Genomic DNA, 20255 nt, shown 5'->3' with positions numbered 1-20255 from the left:
AAATGGTAATGAAAAGTCAGTACTACATTATTTTAGTGTCCTTGTTACACATGTGCATAATGCACTGTTATTACAGTAAGTACAACTACATGCAACCAACAATAAACCTAAGCCTATAGTAAATATATGTTGTTAATTAATATTACTCAGTACTTAATGTACTGTACTCAGTACTGCACTGTAACAAGGACACCAAAATAAAGTGTAACCAAAAAACTATCCATAGGCTTATTAAAGGCACAATATGTATATTTTCGCTGCTAGTGGTTGCTTATTCAAAACAAAGGCATAGCTTGATGATGCTTTGATTTCATGGTATAATGGGAGGTGTTGTCTTCACGTCTACAGCCAGGGGAAAGGAATCGGGGCAGGGCTCGGGCAGAAATCATGTTCATGGATGAGATTATTAACGTTACTGTAGAATGAAGCAGAGCAGGGCCGAGTGCTGTAAATCAAGAAAATTATATTTAATGGGGGAGATGACCCAAAAATGAAAATTCTGTCATTTATTACTCAGTCTCGTGTCGTTCTACACCCGTAAGATCTTCGTTCATCTTTGGAACACAAATTAAGATATTGTTGAAAAAATCTGATGGCTCAGAGAGCAAAGCCATTCAAACTCTCAAAGTCCATAAAGGTACTAAAAACATATTTAAATCAGTTCATGTGAGTTCAGTGGTTCTATCTTAATATTATAAAGCGATGAGAATACTATTTGTGCAGCAAAAAAACAAAACTAATTTTCAAAAATATCTAGTGATGGGTCAATTTCAAAACACTGCATCATGAAGCTTCAGAGCTTTATGAATCTTTTGTTTTGAATTAGAGATTCGGATCTCCTATCAAACGGCTAAACTGCTGAAATCACATGACTTTGGCGCTCCGATTCACTGATTTCATCAACAATATTTTAATTTGTGTTCCGAAGATGAATGACTGGCTGTAGAACGATATGAGGGCGAGTAATAAATGACATTATTTTCATTTTTGGGTGAACTAACCTTTTTAAGCGTCTTTGGCGTTTCCATGGTTTCTACAAAATAAAACCAGAAACTGAAGGTAACGAGGGTATGATGTCATTGATAGGCGACACACGGACATGGTCTGTGTCCTGGTTAAAATTGCTTATTTCTCTGGATTGAAACATTCTTGGAAACATTTGGTATTATGTAAGTACACAAGTCAACAAAATATATAACACTGTTTTGGGATATTTTAATCGTAAAATCTTACATATTGTGCCTTCAATGCCAGGTCCTATTGTGACAAATTATCCCATATATTGTGACCTGTTCAAAAAGATCAATGTGTTCAGTGGACAGTTTTCTTTCTGAGCAGTAACAGTCGAAATGAGTTCAAGAAGTGTGGTAAGACTAAATACGCATCACAGAACACACACACACTGGAGTAATAAGTGTGACATCCTGATAAGAAACCCAACTTAAGCACTTAAAACTAATTATCATAATAGATTCTATAATATATTTTGTATTAAATAATAAAAGTATAAACATGTAATTTTCAGGATTCACATTTTAACTTTTCCCCTAAGTATGCTCGAAAGCATCTGCCTTTCAGAAGGACTCTTATTTTGATTTGTTGCCACCAAATAGAGAACTGAAAACACAAAGCACACAATGCCTAATTAAAGATACAAGTGGAACATGTGCATACACATAAAAAAAGAAAGACCACCATGTGAGACAGAGTAGAGAAAAGTGCATGCTAGCCAATGTTCTTTAATCCTGTTCTGTACTATAAAGAAAACCACAGATATCCAATATTACTCATGAGTATAATACAGTAATAAAATATAATACATGTTGCAAGAGAGAAAAAAGAGGTAAAGACAGTTTCATGAAGGAGAGTTACTTTGAAAGGCTTATTAAACGTCATGGTTTGGAGGAGATGCACTATAAACAGTCGGCAGGGGCAGTCTTTTTCAGAGTGGGTCCAGTCAAAGAGCAGTTTGCCAAAGAGGAAACTGGAGGTGCAAGCACAAACAGATGACACTGTTCCAGCTGTCCAATCATATGGTTTTAAGTATTAATATACCATATGTTTAAATAAAACCTATCCAGCTAAGTTATGGTTTACACTGCAGTAACATATCGATATCCTTTGATATTGAACTTACATTCTCAATGTCCATGAAATACTGTCAAAGTGAGGAAAACTGAAATTGACAGATATTGTGAGCTGGCCCCTAGTTTCTAACTGAGCATTATACAAAAATATTTCTTTTATTCCCATCACATCATGTCTTCCATCTTCATTCATCACCATCTGAAAAAAGACAGTACTTCAATCTTCGTCATGTCCGTGGTCTAGAATATCAAAATACCACATTGCATGATCCTGAATCGTTATCAAGCACAAATTTTGAACAAAAAAAAAATCACATTGTAACAAGAACATCCAAAAGACTCACTGTATCATGTACAATGATTAGTATTAACATGAGATTCCCTTCCATGGACACATGCAGAATCTCACCTAGTTTCCATTGACCTGCGATGGAGGATCTGCTCTGTTGTCAATAGCAGCTTTCTCTCTACTGCGACTCTCCCTCTCTTCATCTTCCTCATCCCTTTCCTCATTTCCACTGTGATTCTTACAATAAAGCCTGGTGAAAACAACATAAAAGTTAATGTTATACTGCAATACAACAGCACATGTGATCACTGTAGGGCTGGGTGGTTTATCGAGTTTATAGGCAATACGGTTTATATCGATATATAGTAGTGCTGTGGGGAAAGTGCATAATCCAATTTGTCCTAAACATGAGACATGCTCTATATTAAAGAGTTAGTTCAACAAACAGCGTAGGAAACTGACAGGGAAGAGAAGAAATTGTTGAATAAAGTGATTATTTTTGTTTTTGCACACAAAAAGTGTAAAAGTGCAGTCACGATAACTATTTTAACGCTGTCTTTACTACCCTTCTGGGCCTTGAAATTGGTTATGACGTTGCTGTATATAGGTAGGTCAGAAAGCACTCAGATTTCATCAAAAATATCTTAATTTGTGTTTGATAGATGAACAAAGGTCTTATGGGTTTGGAACAACATGAGGGTGAGTAATTAATGACAGAAATTTAATTTTTGGGTGATCTAACCCTTTAAGGTTTTTAAAATAACTATAGTTAACAAGTATAGTTTAAAGCTGTATGATGCACTGACAGATAATCAGTGCATAACTTACATTTCACAGGTATAAAAAAAATACTTTAGATAAGATTTTTTTTTGTCCATATCGCCCAGCCCTAGCTTGCTGTCCTGCTGGTTTCAATGTGTATACAGAATGTAAGAACAAGAATCAAATCTTATTCTGGCCAAAATGATCTTGCCAGACTATTCATATTTGTGTACTAATGAAAACAAGCAGTTAATAGTTAGAACATACTTGTAAATGCCTCTAGCCATATTCTCTATGTATTTGGCCTTATCTTGCAGGCCACAGTGATAATGATAGGTTTTCACGCAGGCTTTTATCTCACATCCAATGGTGGCTCCAAGCTGGGCACAAAGTGTGCATTTCTGAAATGGAAAAAAAATACAGTAAATTACTATGAATTAATATAATAACAAAATCACACAAAAAAGATATATTTTCTACTGACCATGATGTAAGCCTATATTTAGTTCACTCTGTTATATGTCAGCAATATAGTTTAGCAGTTTATACTGAATTAAATTTTGAAAATTTCACCATTCTTTTTCCCCTTTTGATTTCCTGGATAACCGTTTTAATGTCAAAGTTCCCAAATTCGGCACGTGAGGTGGTAGTTAGCTGGACGGTACCCGAAGAAAAAAGCTGTGACAAAAACAGAGAAAAAAACGGAGCAGGCTGAATCAAACTTTTTCAAACCTAGAAAAAATATAAAAATAACATGGAATAAAAATATATATACTTTTTCAGTACTAAATGTCTTGAATATTTGAGAGATAATATTCGTTTACAAATACAAAGTTTAAAGGTGCCGTAGAACGTCTTTTCAAAAGATGTAATATAAGTCTAAGGTGTCCCCTGAATGTGTCTGTGAAGTTTCAGCTCAAAATACCCCAGATTTTTTTTTATTCATTTTTTTAACTGCCTTTTTTGGGGCATAATTATGTGCGCCAACTCAGGCTGCAGCCCCTTTAAATCCTCGTGCTCCCTGCCCCTGGTGCTCACGCTTGCCTTAAACAGCATAAACAAAGTTCACACAGCTAATATAACCCTCAAAATGGATCTTTACAAAGTGTTTGTCATGCAGCATGTCTAATCGCGTAAGTATGGTATTTATTTGGATGTTTACATTTGATTCTGAATGAGTTTGATAGTGCTCCGTGGCTAAAGCTAACATTACACACTGTTGGAGAGATTTATAAAGAATAAAGTTGTGTTTATGAATTATACAGACTGCAAGTGTTTAAAAAATAAAAATAACAACAGTCTTGTCTCCGTGAATACAGTAAGAAACGATGATAACTTTAACCACATTTAACAGTACATTAGCAACATGCTAATGAAACATTTAGAAAGACAATTAACAAATATAACTAAAAATATCATGATATCATGAATCATGTCAGTTATTATTGCTCCATCTGCCATTTTTCGCTGTTGTCCTTGCTTGCTTACCTAGTCTGATGATTCAGCTGTGCACATCCAGACGTTAATACTGGCTGCCCTTGTCTAATGCCTTGAACATGGGCTGGCATATGCAAATATTGGGGTCATACATATTAATAATCCGACTGTTACGAAACAGTTGGTGTTATGCTGAGATTTGCCTGTTCTTCTGAGATCTTTTAAACAAATTAGATTTATATAAAAGGAGTAAACAATGGAGTTTGAGACTCACTGTATGTCATTTCCATGTACTGAACTCTTGTTATTCAACTATGCCAAGATAAATTAAATTTTTAATTGTAGGGCACCTTTAAATTTATCCAAAAAAATTTTTGTTTTATGTGCCACTATTATGCCATTTAAAAGGTTCCTAATTTTGTTCTGTAGTTCTCCTACAATAGATTTGCATGCAACAAAAAACACTATAATTTTCTTATAATATACATTGCATATCACCTCATTTCTCAAAGAGTCTGAAAACAGTTTGTTTGTCCGGAGTGCAATAGTTTACGTATTTGATCAATAATTTTCTTATTTACTTGTTTATTTACTCATTTAATTATTTACGTTTGTTTTATCATTGAGGGAAAAATGAGAATCTTTTCAATCATTTTGTGAGCAAAGATGGAGTTGGTATTGTGCTATGTGAACAAAAAATGCTGACGAACAACGATGCTCAGTTTTCGCCTTGGCTCAAACAACACTGTATGAGAATGATGAAGAAAGATTTATAACAAGCACTCTTAATTTGTGAATAAATTACCTTAAAATATCTCTGACTATCATTGATACACGTAACAGTCATCTATCAGCACAACCCTAACAATAACTTTATTTGTTGTGCACTGTGATCTTTAAAACTTTGCAGATCTTTTACAGTCACAAACAGCTATATTACACACTGCATGAAAGGTAATATTCGAAAAAACCATAATAGGGGCACTTTAAATATGACCCATTGTTTTGCAGGATTGAAGTCTCACCATGCATTTGTAGTGGGCAGCAACTTTCTTGGCATTGTCTGAGTGGAGCACACCTCGCGTTTCATTCTCTTCCTCACCGGCATGACAAAAGCCACAGCGAAGGCCTGAATCACTAGGGCTGCCTCTGAGAGGGGACCGGTCCCGCTGTGGCACACACAAGCACATGACGAATTAGCATTATAGAATATGCCAACCATCGATATTCTGAAGCTTGTATCATGTCACCTGTAATCCTGTATGGATTAAATATGGGTTATATCGAGAGAAAAGAAAAAAAGTAGATAAAATGACCTACATGTGAAGAGCTCTCTGTATCATCATTGCCTTGCGACGAGGTGGATCGAGTGTCATCTGACTGTCCACGCGACACACCTCGGATTCTGCTTTTCTCGAAACGCCCCCTTCCCCTGCTCCTCGGTGGAGATGAATCAGAGTCATTGGCTGCAACTCCCTGTTCATCTGGAATAAGAGCAAATCGCTAGTAAATGCAATGGTTCACAAGCAGGTTAATGTCCAACATTAAATGAAGTAGAAACAGCAATTTACCATCACTGCCATCTTGAGAGGCATCTCTGTGTTTGCGACAGTAAACACTAATTTTCAAAAAAAATAAATAATAATAATTAGTCACAGTCATAAAACAGCTGCAGTTTTGCTTCATCAGCATTATGCTTACAGATAGATGCCTTGAGAGGGATTCTCCTTTGTCTGGGCCTTGTCCCATAAAGCACAATAATAGTGGTACGTCCGCCTACATGTCTTTACATCACAGCCAATGGTTGCCCCAGGCCGGTGACAGGAAGTGCACATCTGAACAGGAAATCAGCAGGTGAGATGGAAAAGCTATATGCTTATTCTCTATTTTCAGCCTAAAGGAACAACTGAATTTTATGAGAGCTGTTGGTCTGGATGCTTACTAGTTTATTTCCTCTTTTTATCTCCTTCTTCACATCTTCAATAGAAAAACCTCCAATGTTTTCACTGTCTGAGTGAGATGTGACCAATGCTGACGAGAAAAGCTGAGTAAAACAATCACAAGTCAAATGTTAGATATGCAATGTGTCAAAATATCTGTTACATTTACACTTTTATTGTCACGACACATCATGTGATGCTTTTTTGTGAAACTAGGCAAATAGATAAATGTATGAGTGAGAACCATTTACATTCATTTTAACAAGAAAGTGGACAAGATAGTGGACAGCTAACATACCATGCATTTGTGATGGGCTGCCACCCTGTGGTTCTCTGACACCAGTAACTGTCCACACTCCTTGTCTCGGTTGGTTCTACAGAAGGCACATTTTCGAAGCCGTGCTGAAGCTCCTTTTCTCTGTCCTGACATGACCAGTTTTCAAACGCTCCACCTCTCTTCTGTTTTAAAGACAAAAAAACAACATTGAAATTGAACTGCAGTTTACCCGGAGGAAGGACGAAGATCATTTTTGTGATTCAGATCAGATGAAGAAATAACTTTCTAAGCTTTGTGTGAGTATATCAAGCAACAGATGGCTAAAATGCATGTTTTGGGGAGATTTCTGAAAATCCTACATCTGTTATTGAATCACTATATGAGACAAAAATATAGATTAGACAGATGGTTGTGTTTAGTTTGCTTACGCAATTCCTTTACACAGAGTTATTAAACTCATTTGTTCTGGTTTAAAATTTCCCAAAATGGAAAAACATGACCAGTATGACTTAAACTTCCAAATATCTTTATTGATTAAAAATGTCTGATGAATAATATAAAAAGCTTGCTGATATTTCTCAGAAATAATCATTCTACAAGTACACACAAAACACTAAAATAGAATGACATTTTTCCAAAAATCTTTTCAATTTAGAACTTCAATCAAATTTAAACAAAGTGCAAATGGAAAAAAAGAAAAGAAACAGGAAATATTCACACACAGAATGTGTTTTAGTGCTGTCAAAGTTTATTTAAAATACTAAGTAGATGTTTAAAAAAAATTTAACACATTTAGCATTTTAACAACTGCCCAGAAATTACTATAAACAATTACTACTAAACTATTCAATCTGTCATGCTGTTTTTCGATTCCTTGGCGACTCAATAAACAAAACAAAATAAAAAGCAAATCTGCATATAGCCTAGCATTAAAAGTGAATATTAAAGCTAACATTTTAATACATTTTCATATCATTGGAATTATAAAACAACATTTAGGCTATATAATGCTACGCTTAAAAAAATTGTGTTACATAAATAGGCGTTTATAAATGAAGACATAATAGATGCCTTTATATTTTAGGAGGGGGTCCCATCACAACTGATGTATTTGGGGGTCCAAAAAGTTGGAAAATCCCTTATTTAAACTACTTAAAACTCGATTAACTATTATAATGCATGATTGTAGTAAAGAAACTATACGATTTAAGTACATATTTCAACAAGTTTATCCCTGGTGGAAAAGAAAAAAATGCATATCACTGTAATGACAGACAAACAAACGACACACAAACCTATGTTAACTAAATAGTTTTATTGGCATTACAATAGGAAAAGTACATGGGTGGCGTATTCGAAACACTGCAATGCCAATAGGCAGCTCTGACCGAGTTCACAAAACACATCCTGCGCGAGGCGGCTAGCTCATCACTTTCATTTAAAACAGGAAAAATATCGAGATTTCGCTGGTACGATTATCTATCCATCATTCGCATTGTGTTTTGAGATGGATAGCGTGTTGTTTAGAGTCGCGATGGCTTTACCCGCCTTCGCACGACAGAGGAGCTCCGCTGCCATGATAGCCGAGAAGCTGCTCTCGCGCTGCAACACAAACAGCAACGCAACACCGCGCGACACTCTGTATCCACAGAACAGCTGATACAACCTGCCCATAAGTCTCAATGAACCCCTCTAAAACACACAAGGAAAAACACAGCATCCCTCACAGCGTTTTCATGCATAAGGGAGGAGGAGGATATACAGGCCCGCGACAAAGCTCTTGTTTCGCTCTTAACGAAAAACTCTTTCACTTTCCAATGAATATGAACTACTATAAGACTGTGTCAAATCTGGTGTCCCCCTCAAATGATACAAAGATGTGTATATCTATATAAGTGTAGCCCAAAAAGGGGCCACATCATATGGTGGCTACAACAATACTGATGATGAGGAAATACTGTGCGCAAATATTTTTATCTGAACTTCTGGAGTGACTGTAAACCATCATTTGGTTTTTATAATACATTGTTCGCTGCGGGATTATTTTGCCCGCTTCACATGTGGAGACCCGCCATACGAAAGGTATTTACATATCGCAGCAAAAAGACGAAGCTAGTCCCGACAATTGTTCCACTCGGCCCATTGTTTTCCTAACTCAAAACTGTACATTTCAGCGTCTGTGTGACATATTGGAAGCTCTTACCGCTGCTGTGTTGAATGGGGGATAGATTTAGAGTGGCTGTGAGCGCGTGTTCTCGCTCTTCCTCTCGCTGGGCTTTGAGTGCCTGTGAGTTCTGCCTCTCACCATTGCGAGGCGTTCAAGTGACGTCGCGCACTGCAAAAAGCATGTTTGTCCGACATTGAAGCATACGCGCACGCCCCTTACGTACTGTGGTCACCGTCAAGATAGCTTGAGGAATAGGCCTAGACGAGCAAATATACAGATGAGTTGCATAATGGACTGACAAAACGCCGATGGTGTTTCGTTTATGGATAAACATTTTATAAAATGTAAATATTTACACATAAATATTAAGCATTGTTATGGGATTGATAAATGATTATTGCTTTGTAGGCCTATAACAAAGCTAACTTTTTGCAGTTTAGTGAATAGTATGTTAAAGGTGCAATATGTACGATTTTTTTGCAGTAAAATATCGGCCAGTGTTATATATTTTGTTCACTACAACATCCAAAATGATTCCAACTATTTGTAAATGTTGAAAAAATTGCAATTTTAACCAAGGTTGCGTTCCACTCCAGTTTTAGACATGCACTCGCAAACTTCCCTAAGCACTTCCCCTCGTGGGAATCCCTGCCGCCATTTTGAAGTGCGTTCCAAATCGTGAAGTGGACGAGGGATGTTTATATGGACAGACCCTCGCTCCCTCGATTTTGACCAAGGGAGCGAGTCTACTTCATATGAACACTTCAGGCAGATTCATAACCCATAATGCAACACGATTGTGAAGTCTCCGCATATCACGTTTAAAGTACACATGAAATCAAAATTGACCTTATTTATTTTGTTACTCAAATTGCTAGTTTTGTGGTAAACAATTCATCTGTGCAAGTCAATCCACACAAAAAAATTGTAATATTTAATCAAAATCTTACCTTGGAATCCATAACAGATTCCAAGTGATCAAGGACTTAGGACGTCCCAATTCAGCCCGTTGCAAAGGTTCCGCCAGTAGTGGGCACTCATGAAACGTAAGCAATGACGTACATCCGAGTCAACAAGTCTGAGGGAAGTTAGTGAGGGAAGGTCATAAAAAAACAAACTGGAATGCAGCCCAAGGCTCCGGGACGTGTGAAGAGTCGCTTGTCAATTGCGTCATACCCACGTTACCCTCGGTTTCTGGTTTATTTTGTAGAAACCATGGAAACACCAAAGATTCTTTAATATATTACATGTTTTATTAGGCAAGGGAACAACTGTTTGGTTACGTTTATAGACAGAAAACTAATTGTTGTTATAGAGCTCAACACGTTTAGTATTATTGTTTAAATCTAATTTTCTTGATTTTTTGCGAGGAGCATATGCTTTACCATGCCTCAGAGAAAAACACTATTTTGTTTTAAAATTAATTGCATGCCATTTATCAACACAAGACATCCAATATTTAATATGATATTCTAAAATCGATCTATCTTACTGCAGTGTGTAACAGTGTCTCACAGCAGCCACTGAGCGAACGCACAGAGTAACGTTATAACATCATTTTCAACACACTCAAATGTATCTAATATGATAAACAGAGCTGTGTTACCTCATACTCATGACCAGAAAAGCAGAAGCGGTGCCGGCGACGGTGGCATAGTAAAAGTCCCGCTGCTCGTGAGGCGTGTGTTGCGCAATCACTCCAGCGACCTCATTTAGTTCCCACAACACTCGGTCCTGCTCTGCTTCATACTACAGTAATGTTAATAATCTCATCCATGAACATGATTTATTTCCGAGTTTTATCCTGATTGTTTCCACTGGCTGTGATGTGAAGACCACATGTCCCAAGATTCCACGCTCAAACTTGCCGTTGTCATCAAGCTACGCCTTTGTTTTGAATAGGCCTCTAGCAGACAGAAATCTTACATATTGCACCTTTAAGGAAGAAAACATACAAGCATACATATATATATATAATTAAACATTTATGAAATGTTCTGCCAGATGTATAAATGTAAATCATACTTCAATTCTAATAAAAAGAAATGTGCTCTTTCAGTCACATATCCCACATGAAATGAACATAAAAATAAAGCAGCTTTTTCTAGAAGACTTGCGCTGCATCCGAAATCGAATACTACTCTACTATATAGTATGCGAAAAACAGTAGTATGTCCGAATTCACAGAATTCGTAAAACAGTTGGCGAAAAGTACCCCTGATGATTTACTACTACCAGCGAGATTCTGAAGTGTGCATTCAATGGACACTTTACTATCCAATGAGGCCACTGGAGAGGATTTGGGAATGGAGTTGAAGGGACGTAACTGACGCTGGTAGGTCATGTGACAGTAACAACATGGCGGATGTAGTACGTCTGGATTTGATTCATACTACACGCATTCGTACTATACAGAATATACTTTTTCAACTGTCGTGAAGTAAATTTAAGTTCAACTGTAGTACCTACTCAGTATGCGATTTCAGACGCAGCTATCGAGTGGGTTGCTCCCTAATAGGTGCCGCCATGATGATCACATGACTAGCTTTATTTTGCAACTGACAGTTACTTTCACTACTACTACTCCTACTACTAATGTTTGCTTTATAAAGCACTTTTATGGAAGCTTGTTTCAGCCAAAATAATAGTAATAATAATTAAATAAAAAATCTAATTGCGACTTTTTTTCTCGCAATTGTGAATTTATATCTGACAATAGGCTTGTTCGAGATGCATCGCCGATGCGCAGACCAATCGGCGAATGACATCAAAGTACCTTGAGAGCGATTCAAAAGCATAAACAGTCGTCTGCTCTCTAATCGCTTTTGCGGTATTTTGATGCCATACGCCGATCGGTCTGCGCAGCGCCAATGCATCTTGAACAAGCCTATTTCTGACTTTTTCCCCTCAGAATAATGATATATAAATATGAATGAGTGTGTGTGATCCATCAGTCCAAAGAGAATGGATACAAGTGGAAAACAACGAGTGACATGCCTAAAAATCATAAGAAGCATGTATTTTTGCGTGCTAATATTAATTAATTAAAAATAGTAGTCAGGGGCCCTAGTGGTCAGCTTAAGCTGTATGCAACAAGGCACCTGTATTCAGCTTACTTCAGGCAGTCTCTGCTCGTATTATGCTTTGGAGGCCTCTGAGCACTGGCCTGACCCTAGAGATAGGCGCTTTCTCATCAAGCTTTGCGAATCATTTATTTTGAACCAGTGATTCGGAGCGCCTATCAAACCACCAAAGTGACGTGATTTCAGTAAACATGGGGGGATTTCTCATGAGCCCATGAACCAGTAGTGTCTATATATGATTTTTACCATCAATTTTATACATTTAATGACACATTTGTATAATAAACAGGATGCATTGTGTTTAAAAATATCTTATTAGACTGATCAACTAAGTTCTCCATAAAACGAACAAAACAAGCCCTACAAATCAATGAAATAACACATATTATAAAGGCACTGTATATTCAATGGTATTAGATTATTTGAATTTAATTGATTACACCTTCAATAAAACATTTGCAATTGGTTTATAAGAGGTGTTTTTATGCAATTTGGCCACAAAATGAGTTTTAGCTGCATTTGCACTGTTCTGACCCAGCAGGGGTCACCAGCGTGTGGCGTTTCGAAACAGTGAATCGTGCAAAGCAATCGGTTCAATTGATTCGAAGTTTCGAAAAGCTTCGTTTATCCCATCACAACCTGGGCTGTGTTTCTCAAAAGCATTGGTGGCAATAGTTTTACGATCTACTTAGTCTCACGATGCTTTCGGGAAACTCAACCCTGGCCCATAAGCCATCTTTTTTTGCCATCTTCATTCAGTTCGATTCCTGTTCAGGGTGTGCGCCTCCGTCTCGTGTTCTGATTGGTCAGAGTCAGTGTCAATTAAAAAGGGGGCGTTCGAAAACTCTCTTCAACTTCCCTGATAAAGTAAAAGCGGTAGACGCTTGAAGTGAACGAGCAAGAAACCACTCCTAAATTAATCGCAGTTACTAACCCCAGGATTATCTCCTTTTGGGGAGATAAATATTAAGTTCGTCATAGTTTGATAGTTGGATTCATAGCTCTATATTTAGCTGCTCAACAGATCGATCTAACGTTTGTTCTCATCGCGTTGTTTGGATTTTAAAGTGGACGTTTTGAGTGGAGATCGCGGTGAGTGTCTCTGCCTTCCTTCCACCTCCAGCTAACACACATCCACTTAGCCCGACGTGTTGTCTGTCATTTTCTTTCTCTCTGCAACGCACTTTAAATGTTATTTTTAATAATATTTTTTTAAAGTCGATTTGTTGTTTTTAAATAGTCCCTCGATTATCTTTTCTCCGTTCAGGATGAAAGATCAGTTTATAATGTTCGCAACTTGCTCAACTGTCAAAAATGTCATTGAAAAGTTGAAAGGTTCAGCTCTAACTGCGACTAACAGAAAATGTACACGGGTTTAGGGTGAGCCATATGACTCCAATCCAATCTGACAGATTACATTGATGACAAAAGTTACCAAATAAGTTATCTAAATGGTTAGTTTCCTGGTTTGAGTTACGCTTCGAGAGCTCATTTGGCCATGCTTGACAGAAGTCTGTTAGCCAGCGAGCTACATGGCTACATGTTCAGCCAGCTGAAGGATTAAAAAAGTGGATTTTATTTCTTTCCGTGTAGTTTGTTTTTATCGGTTCCTAGTAAGAGTGTATAGGGTGACACACTACCTAGTAAAGTGACTGATGAGTAATATTGAGTTCCTGAGAAGTGTTGATCGATAAGTGCTGGGTGGCGGTTAGCTTAGCTCCTCGGGATATTAGCTGTTTTTCAAGTTGAACAATTTGCCTAGTTGCTCATAGAAGTGACTCGTTTAGTACCTTTTTTTGTATGTTGTCATTTTTTTCAACATGTGGTGAACTATGTCTTCTTGTACTTGTCAGGGATAAGCAAGTTAATGAGGTGTTTCATAAAATGTTTGGTTTATTATTTATAAGAAACAAACTAATAAATGTAGTCATAAGGAATCACTCTTGACAGATTTTCCACGTTTTTTTTCAGCTCCTTGAGTTTATAAATGTTATGAATTTGAATATAATTAAATATTTTGGCTGCTTTGAAAATGCTCGTCTTTTCAGGTTTGTCATTTTGTCCATTTATAATGACAGTTTTCTTCATTGTTTCATTTTAAGGTGAAACATTTCCATTGTCCTTTGAAGTTCCACACACCTCCCAGCTAAAACCATGCCATTCCCCTTCGGGAAGTCTCAGAAGAGCCCTGCAGAGATTGTGAAGAGTCTGAAGGAGAATGTGGCATACTTGGAGAAGCTGGAATCATCTGAAAGCAAGAAGTGTGAAAAGGTCAATCCTTTATTTTTATGTCAACATCTCAATGCAAATGTTTCAGCAAACTGTGGACTGTGTAAGAAAAACTCACTGTTTTTCCTGTAGGTTGCAGAGGAAGTATCAAAAAATCTTGCGTCGTTGAAAGAGGTGCTGTCTGGCACCGGAGACAAGGAGCCTCAGACTGAGGCAGTGGCCCAACTGGCTCAAGAGCTCTACAACACCAACCTCCTCATTTCCCTCATAGCGAATCTACAGAGGATTGATTTTGAGGTGCATATCATTCCGTTTGAAATGTTTGGATTACAACTACTTCCGTCCAGATGGAAGTTGTATTGCTCTGTGCACTAACCACACATTTGCTGTTTGCTTTCTTTGATTTATAACACGTTGTACACCAAAGGGAAAGAAGGACGTGGTGCATCTGTTTAGCAACATAGTACGTCGGCAGATTGGCGCTCGCACCCCAACTGTGGAGTACATCTCTTCCCACTCACAGATACTCTTTATGCTGCTGAAAGGGTGAGTTTCCAGACCCCAGGGCATAGCCATGGATCAACGCTTTCAGAAGCCATTGATTAGCCTGGCTTTTCCAATTGATGTTATGGGAGTCTGTGGTTGTATGGTTATTTTAGGACCATAATTTTCCTTTTTCCTGTCCACGTGGCTGAGCTGCCAATGGTGTCTAGCTTTTACAGCATGAACATATCTAGTTATTGACACTTTAGTGTCATATATGGTTGATGACTTTTTTTATATGGTTTATTTTAGGTGATGTTACATATAGTAGTGGCCAAAAAGGGATGTTTGTTATTAATGACCCTACAATTTCGATTAAACCATCAAAATATGAGGAAAATATTTTATATATACTGCCCTCCAAAAGTTTGGAAACGCCCTAGAAAAGTGGGGTTTTGGACAATATTGGCATGAATCCTTTTTAATTTGTGATAATTTTGCACTGATAAGGAACAACGCAAACTACGAAAAGAACATATTTTATTATATAAACAGTTTATACATAGAAAAAAACTAAAATTTTTGATTAATCAAAATATCCACCATTAGCAGCTATCTGACCTAAACTGGGTTCTGATTGGTTCATTGTATTCTAAACTTAATTGACAATCAATTAAGGTGTGCTGACCCAAAAATCTTTTACAAACCTGGGTCAAGTTTAAAGCAGTAACCAGGCATCACAGCTGGCAAAGGGGCATGTCTGACTTTGACATGTATATATTGCCATTATTATGTAATCAAAATGAAAATTATTATTGCTGGTCTTCAATGATAATGTCAAGTTACAATAATGTATTTGCACCAAAAAACTATTAGGATTTATGCTGATATCGTCCAAAACCACACGTTGCCAGGGGTGTTTCCAAACTTTTGGAGGGCAGTGCACTTTTTAAAATTATTTTAAACCTGAGGGAAGAACAAAACGCTAATCTTCGTTAAGGTATTTATCAGACAAAATTATTGGGCAAAAAAAGGCAAACTACAGCTACAGGTTTTATTTTACGATGTAAAAACAAAGTGTGTAAACTTTCCTAGACCAGACATCACTCTTGGCCACTACTGTATAGAAATGCATACAAACAAGAAATAACATTTAAAAAATATATACACCTTTTGAAAGCAGCTATGAAACCCCAGAAGTGGCCCTTAACTGTGGCATGATGCTGAGGGAATGTCTGCGTCATGAACCTCTGGCCAGAATCGTTCTGTTCTCTGAGGATTTCTTCTGCTTCTTTCGCTATGTGGAGCTGTCTACCTTCGACATTGCCTCTGATGCTTTCGCCTCTTTTAAGGTATGACATTTACTCAAAGCATCATCGATTTTGTAGGTTTTTCACTTATAAATTTTGTCCTTGACTTTTGTCTTAAAGGGTTAGTTCACCCAAAAATGAAAATTCTGTCATTAATTACTCGCCCTCACCTTCACGTTCATCTTCGGAACACAAATGAAGATCTTTTTTGATGAAATCTGAGAGCTTTCTGTCCCTCCATAGACGGCATTTTTACCACCATTTTCAAAGTCCAGAAAGTTAGTAAAGACATTGTTAAAATGGTCCACGTGACTGGAGTGGTTCAAATGTAATGTTATGAAGTGACAAGAATACTTTTTGTGCGCAAAAACAAAGCAAAAATATGACTTTATTCAACAATATTGTCTTTTTTTTTTTTATCATTCTCCTACGCTGTTTACATTTAGCGCATCCGTGTACTTTGTCAGAACGGCAACTCATTATTGGCCGGCTCCTGCGTGCATCGTGATGCTCACGTGAACAGGGTCGGCCAATACTGAGACGCCACTCTGACATAGATCCTGGAAGCGCTGCAGCGTAAACAGCCTTACATGACAAACGTGCAAACGTTTACCTTAAGACCTTGTTTTTAGGATCTTCTAACAAGACACAAGATCATGTGTGCAGATTTCTTGGAGACAAATTACGACAGAGTGAGTTATTTTTGTTTTCCAACATTTCATGTGCCAGTGCTTTTTTTTTGTTTTTTGTTATTTTTCACTTCATTGACCAAATAATTCATTTGTTTTTAGGTGTTCACAGAGTACGAAAAGCTGCTGCATTCTGAGAACTATGTCACCAAGCGCCAGTCTCTGAAGGTGAGAGTAAACAACTATTTTCACAGAATTGCTTTTAATAATTCAAGGCTGTAATGGTATTCAAACACTTGAGGCTGAGATTAAGCTGCTAGGATGAAAGAAAGTTAGTTGAAACCCTTGGTTTACATTGGAGTTTCATTGTAACTTCAATAGCCACATTTTAATAGGATAGCCACATAGTTAGTCTTCACTTAGGAAGGTTTAATAAAAGCAGCAATATTTTGAGTGATTTTGCTTCATTTACCACATACATTTGTTGTTGCACTTAAGTGTGTTATTACTGACTTATCAAATGATATTCAGCTTTTGGGAGAACTACTGCTGGACAGACACAACTTCACAGTCATGACCAAATACATCAGTCGAGCTGAGAACCTAAAGCTGATGATGAACATGTTGAGAGACAACAGCCGCAACATCCAATTTGAAGCCTTCCATGTCTTTAAGGTATGTGTTTTAAATGCACAGCATTTCATGTAACTTAATATATTTGAATTGGGCACTGCTTTTTCTCTGTCTACTCCAATTACTTTCCACACTTGACAGCTGACCGGTCTCCTGTCCCAGTTCTGCCCTCCCTTTTTGAATGTAAACAGGTCTGGGTCAGTAACTAGGTTGTGCTGTAGTTCAAACCACATGAAGGCAGATTCAGTGACTTTTATGGGTTTCTTGTGTCCTCTCAGGTGTTTGTGGCCAACCCCAATAAGACACAGCCTGTGCTGGACATCCTCATCAAGAATCAGTCCAAGTTGGTGGAATTCCTGAGCCACTTTCAAACGGACCGTTCTGAAGACGAGCAGTTCTGCGATGAGAAGAACTATCTCATTAAGCAGATCCGGGACATCAAACGGCCTGCACCTGCAGAGGAGTCCTAATGGAAAACATTGAGTGTAGAACCAGGGAGCTCGCCTAGTGATGTGGTTTGATTATGTGGGTGAGAATTGGATGGGAGGGACTAAATGAGTCAAAGAAAGAAAGGCATCACTTGGACTAAAAATATTTACATCCAACTTCTGAAACAGATGGAGAAATGCTGTCAGAAAGTGCAAACACATGTCTGTCCCTTTACTTGGGGCGAGCAGGGTTTTGGATCAAATAAAACCCAAGCACTCCATTTAAACCTATATATATTTTTAGCACTGCCCTTACAAAGGAAGTACAATTGATTTACCTTCAGACGGTAAATCTTAGATTAAAACGTTTATCCAAATTCATCTGAATGAGAAGTATTTCTAAAGCCTGCTCAGGGCTTTTTAACATTTTTAATTAAGTTAGAACAAGTACATTGGTACAAGGTATGGCTCTGCATATTTGCACTAAATCTGGTCGCTTTGCTCCAGGTTGGCCATTAGTGCCAGTTCATACTCTTAGCACAAGAAAACCAAATATTAAGGAATGCATTAAAAAAGTAAAACGGTAGGTCATAAATACAGGACATTTATGGGGCCTTCTTTAAATACACAAACTCAACAGGACATTCTCAGATTTATACTAGTTAAGGGACATTAAAGCATTTTAAAAGCCAGAAAATGTCATGTGGTCAAGCGAAACCTTAATCTTTGAAAAAGTAGCCCGTGGAGTTTAGTGGTCATGTTGGATGCTGCACTCATTTTCCATTTTAACTGGGTGCCTTATTTAAATAGCTTGGTCATTCTGGGTCTTCTATTACATTTATATTTATCTATAACATTGGATTAGTAGTAACATTCTGCTTTTGCTTGGGTTAACACATTAGGAGAACTAGTTTCCTTTAAACTACTAAAAAAAAAATTGTATGACATTAAAAAAAACAATACTCATTTATAGACATTTTCTCAGTTTAGATGAAAAATGCAATGAATAATTCAGGGTTCATAGACTTCAGCAATGGTGAAATACATGGTACACAATTACAGTGCAAGACATGATAGCTTCAACACACACACTGTAACGTTGAAAGGATGTGAAATGCTAGAGCCGGGGCACGTCATTCCTCATGCCGAATTTTGATGGACGGCTTAGACAAGCCAATTAAGCCTTTAAAACATGGATGCAATAGGAAAGACCATTTAAAGTTCTTCGTGTCCTGCACTGTCAAACTTGAATGAGCCAAAGCTGTGGTAACACGGTATATCTTACGATGCCTGACTAGACCTAGAATTTGGTTCTCCTATGGATGGATTGCACCTTTCAGTATCTCTTGGAAGTTTTAGATGAAATGCAGAACAGGATTCTACTGAAAGGTTCCACCATTAGTCTTTATACCTTAAGTTGAATATATTTTATGTACTCTATTTGCACAAGTTTCTTTCTCATATACCTCAGATTTTAAATTCCTAAGTGCTGTTTTTTTCCCCGCTTTGCTTCAGTAGAATTTGTGGTATCAGGTTCATTACATTAACATTAGTAAATGCATTCGGTGTCATGAATCAGCATTTATTAGTCTTGGTTAATGTTAATTTCTGCTTTTTAAAATACATTTCATGAACATTTGTTTATACATAATGAACAATAGTGTATTTATTAATAATTAACATTAACCTAGATGAATGAATAACTGTTTATGATGCCTAATGCACTAACAAACAAATCACAATTTATTGTAAAGTGTTTCTGGTATTATTATGGATGTGGGGCGGTAGGGGTTTGAATTTTGCAAGCTAAAATAAGACCTTACAACACAAAGTTGTGGTCTTGTAATGCTGAAACGGACCTGCAAGGGAAACAGTTTAATTTTTGCATTTCGCTAATGGGTACATAGGCTGTCACGAGTGTGAGGAGAGCACTTGCCGTGCTTGTGTGAATGAGCCACACTCTAAAAGGTTTTTAATGGATTAATCCAAATGTCAATGTGTTCTTGTGCTTTGACATCGTTTCAGTCAACTCTTCAGCGGAAGCAAATGTTTTTTGAAAGTGTAGATTTGTGCTTTATTGTAAGTATTTAGGAGGTGAAGGGGGAAAAACCTTCTGAGCTGCCTTTCTTGCTTTTATAAATTGCACCATGTGTGAAATCACAAAGCCTTTGTGTTGAACAGTGACCTAGACTGATTCGCTTTTTGTATCCTCAAAAGATCTACAGCTATCGATTACCAAATATTTCCACCGTTTCATTAAATGTCACTTGATACCACAAGTACAAGAATGAGTGTTTAGCCAAATGTGATTATTCCGCTGACAGGGTTTTTAAGGAGGGTTTTTGTCCTTAAGCTCATATAAGCTTTGAGCCTCGAGATTCTCCATGCAGTGATAATGATCTCCGACTAAGAGATTCAAATTAATATGTTAAATTTATGGTAAGTTATTATACACACCTTTATTATTTGCAGTTTGACTGATAAATGTTTGCTAGGCTTTT

General features: G+C 37.3%; 2 protein-coding genes across 7 annotated transcripts; one reads left to right on the top strand and one right to left on the bottom strand.

Moving 5' to 3' along the window:
• Positions 1 to 1629: 1629 nt before the first annotated feature.
• On the bottom strand, positions 1630 to 9113 carry phf6 (PHD finger protein 6). 4 transcript variants are annotated; one of them, XR_010895213.1, is made up of 12 exons: positions 8996 to 9113; positions 6814 to 6974; positions 6518 to 6619; positions 6277 to 6410; positions 6147 to 6193; positions 5896 to 6059; positions 5601 to 5744; positions 3712 to 3816; positions 3406 to 3539; positions 2497 to 2626; positions 2138 to 2286; positions 1633 to 1984 (listed from the first exon to the last, which is right to left on the bottom strand). XR_010895213.1 is itself a non-coding variant. In XM_067386485.1 (11 exons), the coding sequence occupies exons 2-10, from the start codon at positions 6943 to 6945 to the stop codon at positions 2497 to 2499; spliced, it is 1092 nt and encodes a 363-aa protein (XP_067242586.1). In that variant the 5' UTR covers positions 6946 to 6974; positions 8996 to 9113; the 3' UTR covers positions 1630 to 2327. The 4 variants fall into 4 exon arrangements, 3 of the variants coding, with proteins under 3 accessions (XP_067242586.1, XP_067242599.1, XP_067242575.1); XM_067386485.1 differs by having other exon boundaries at positions 1630 to 2327; XM_067386474.1 differs by having other exon boundaries at positions 1634 to 2286.
• Positions 6976 to 19536, top strand: cab39l1 (calcium binding protein 39, like 1). 3 transcript variants are annotated; one of them, XM_067386520.1, is made up of 9 exons: positions 6976 to 7088; positions 14145 to 14313; positions 14404 to 14568; positions 14699 to 14817; positions 15935 to 16106; positions 16697 to 16756; positions 16856 to 16921; positions 17225 to 17368; positions 17605 to 19536. In XM_067386520.1, exons 2-9 carry the CDS (start codon positions 14197 to 14199, stop codon positions 17794 to 17796), a joined length of 1035 nt encoding a protein of 344 aa, XP_067242621.1. In that variant the 5' UTR covers positions 6976 to 7088; positions 14145 to 14196; the 3' UTR covers positions 17797 to 19536. The 3 variants fall into 3 exon arrangements, with proteins under 3 accessions (XP_067242621.1, XP_067242630.1, XP_067242612.1); XM_067386529.1 differs by lacking the exon at positions 6976 to 7088 and adding an exon at positions 12916 to 13134 and having other exon boundaries at positions 15938 to 16106; XM_067386511.1 differs by lacking the exon at positions 6976 to 7088 and adding an exon at positions 12916 to 13134.
• Positions 19537 to 20255: the final 719 nt, after the last annotated feature.

This window comes from Chanodichthys erythropterus, chromosome 1 (assembly GCF_024489055.1).
Source record: "Chanodichthys erythropterus isolate Z2021 chromosome 1, ASM2448905v1, whole genome shotgun sequence".
Classification (NCBI taxonomy): Eukaryota; Metazoa; Chordata; class Actinopteri; order Cypriniformes; family Xenocyprididae; genus Chanodichthys; species Chanodichthys erythropterus.
Note: the sequence above shows the minus strand (reverse complement) of the source record. Positions and strands in the feature narration are given on the sequence as shown.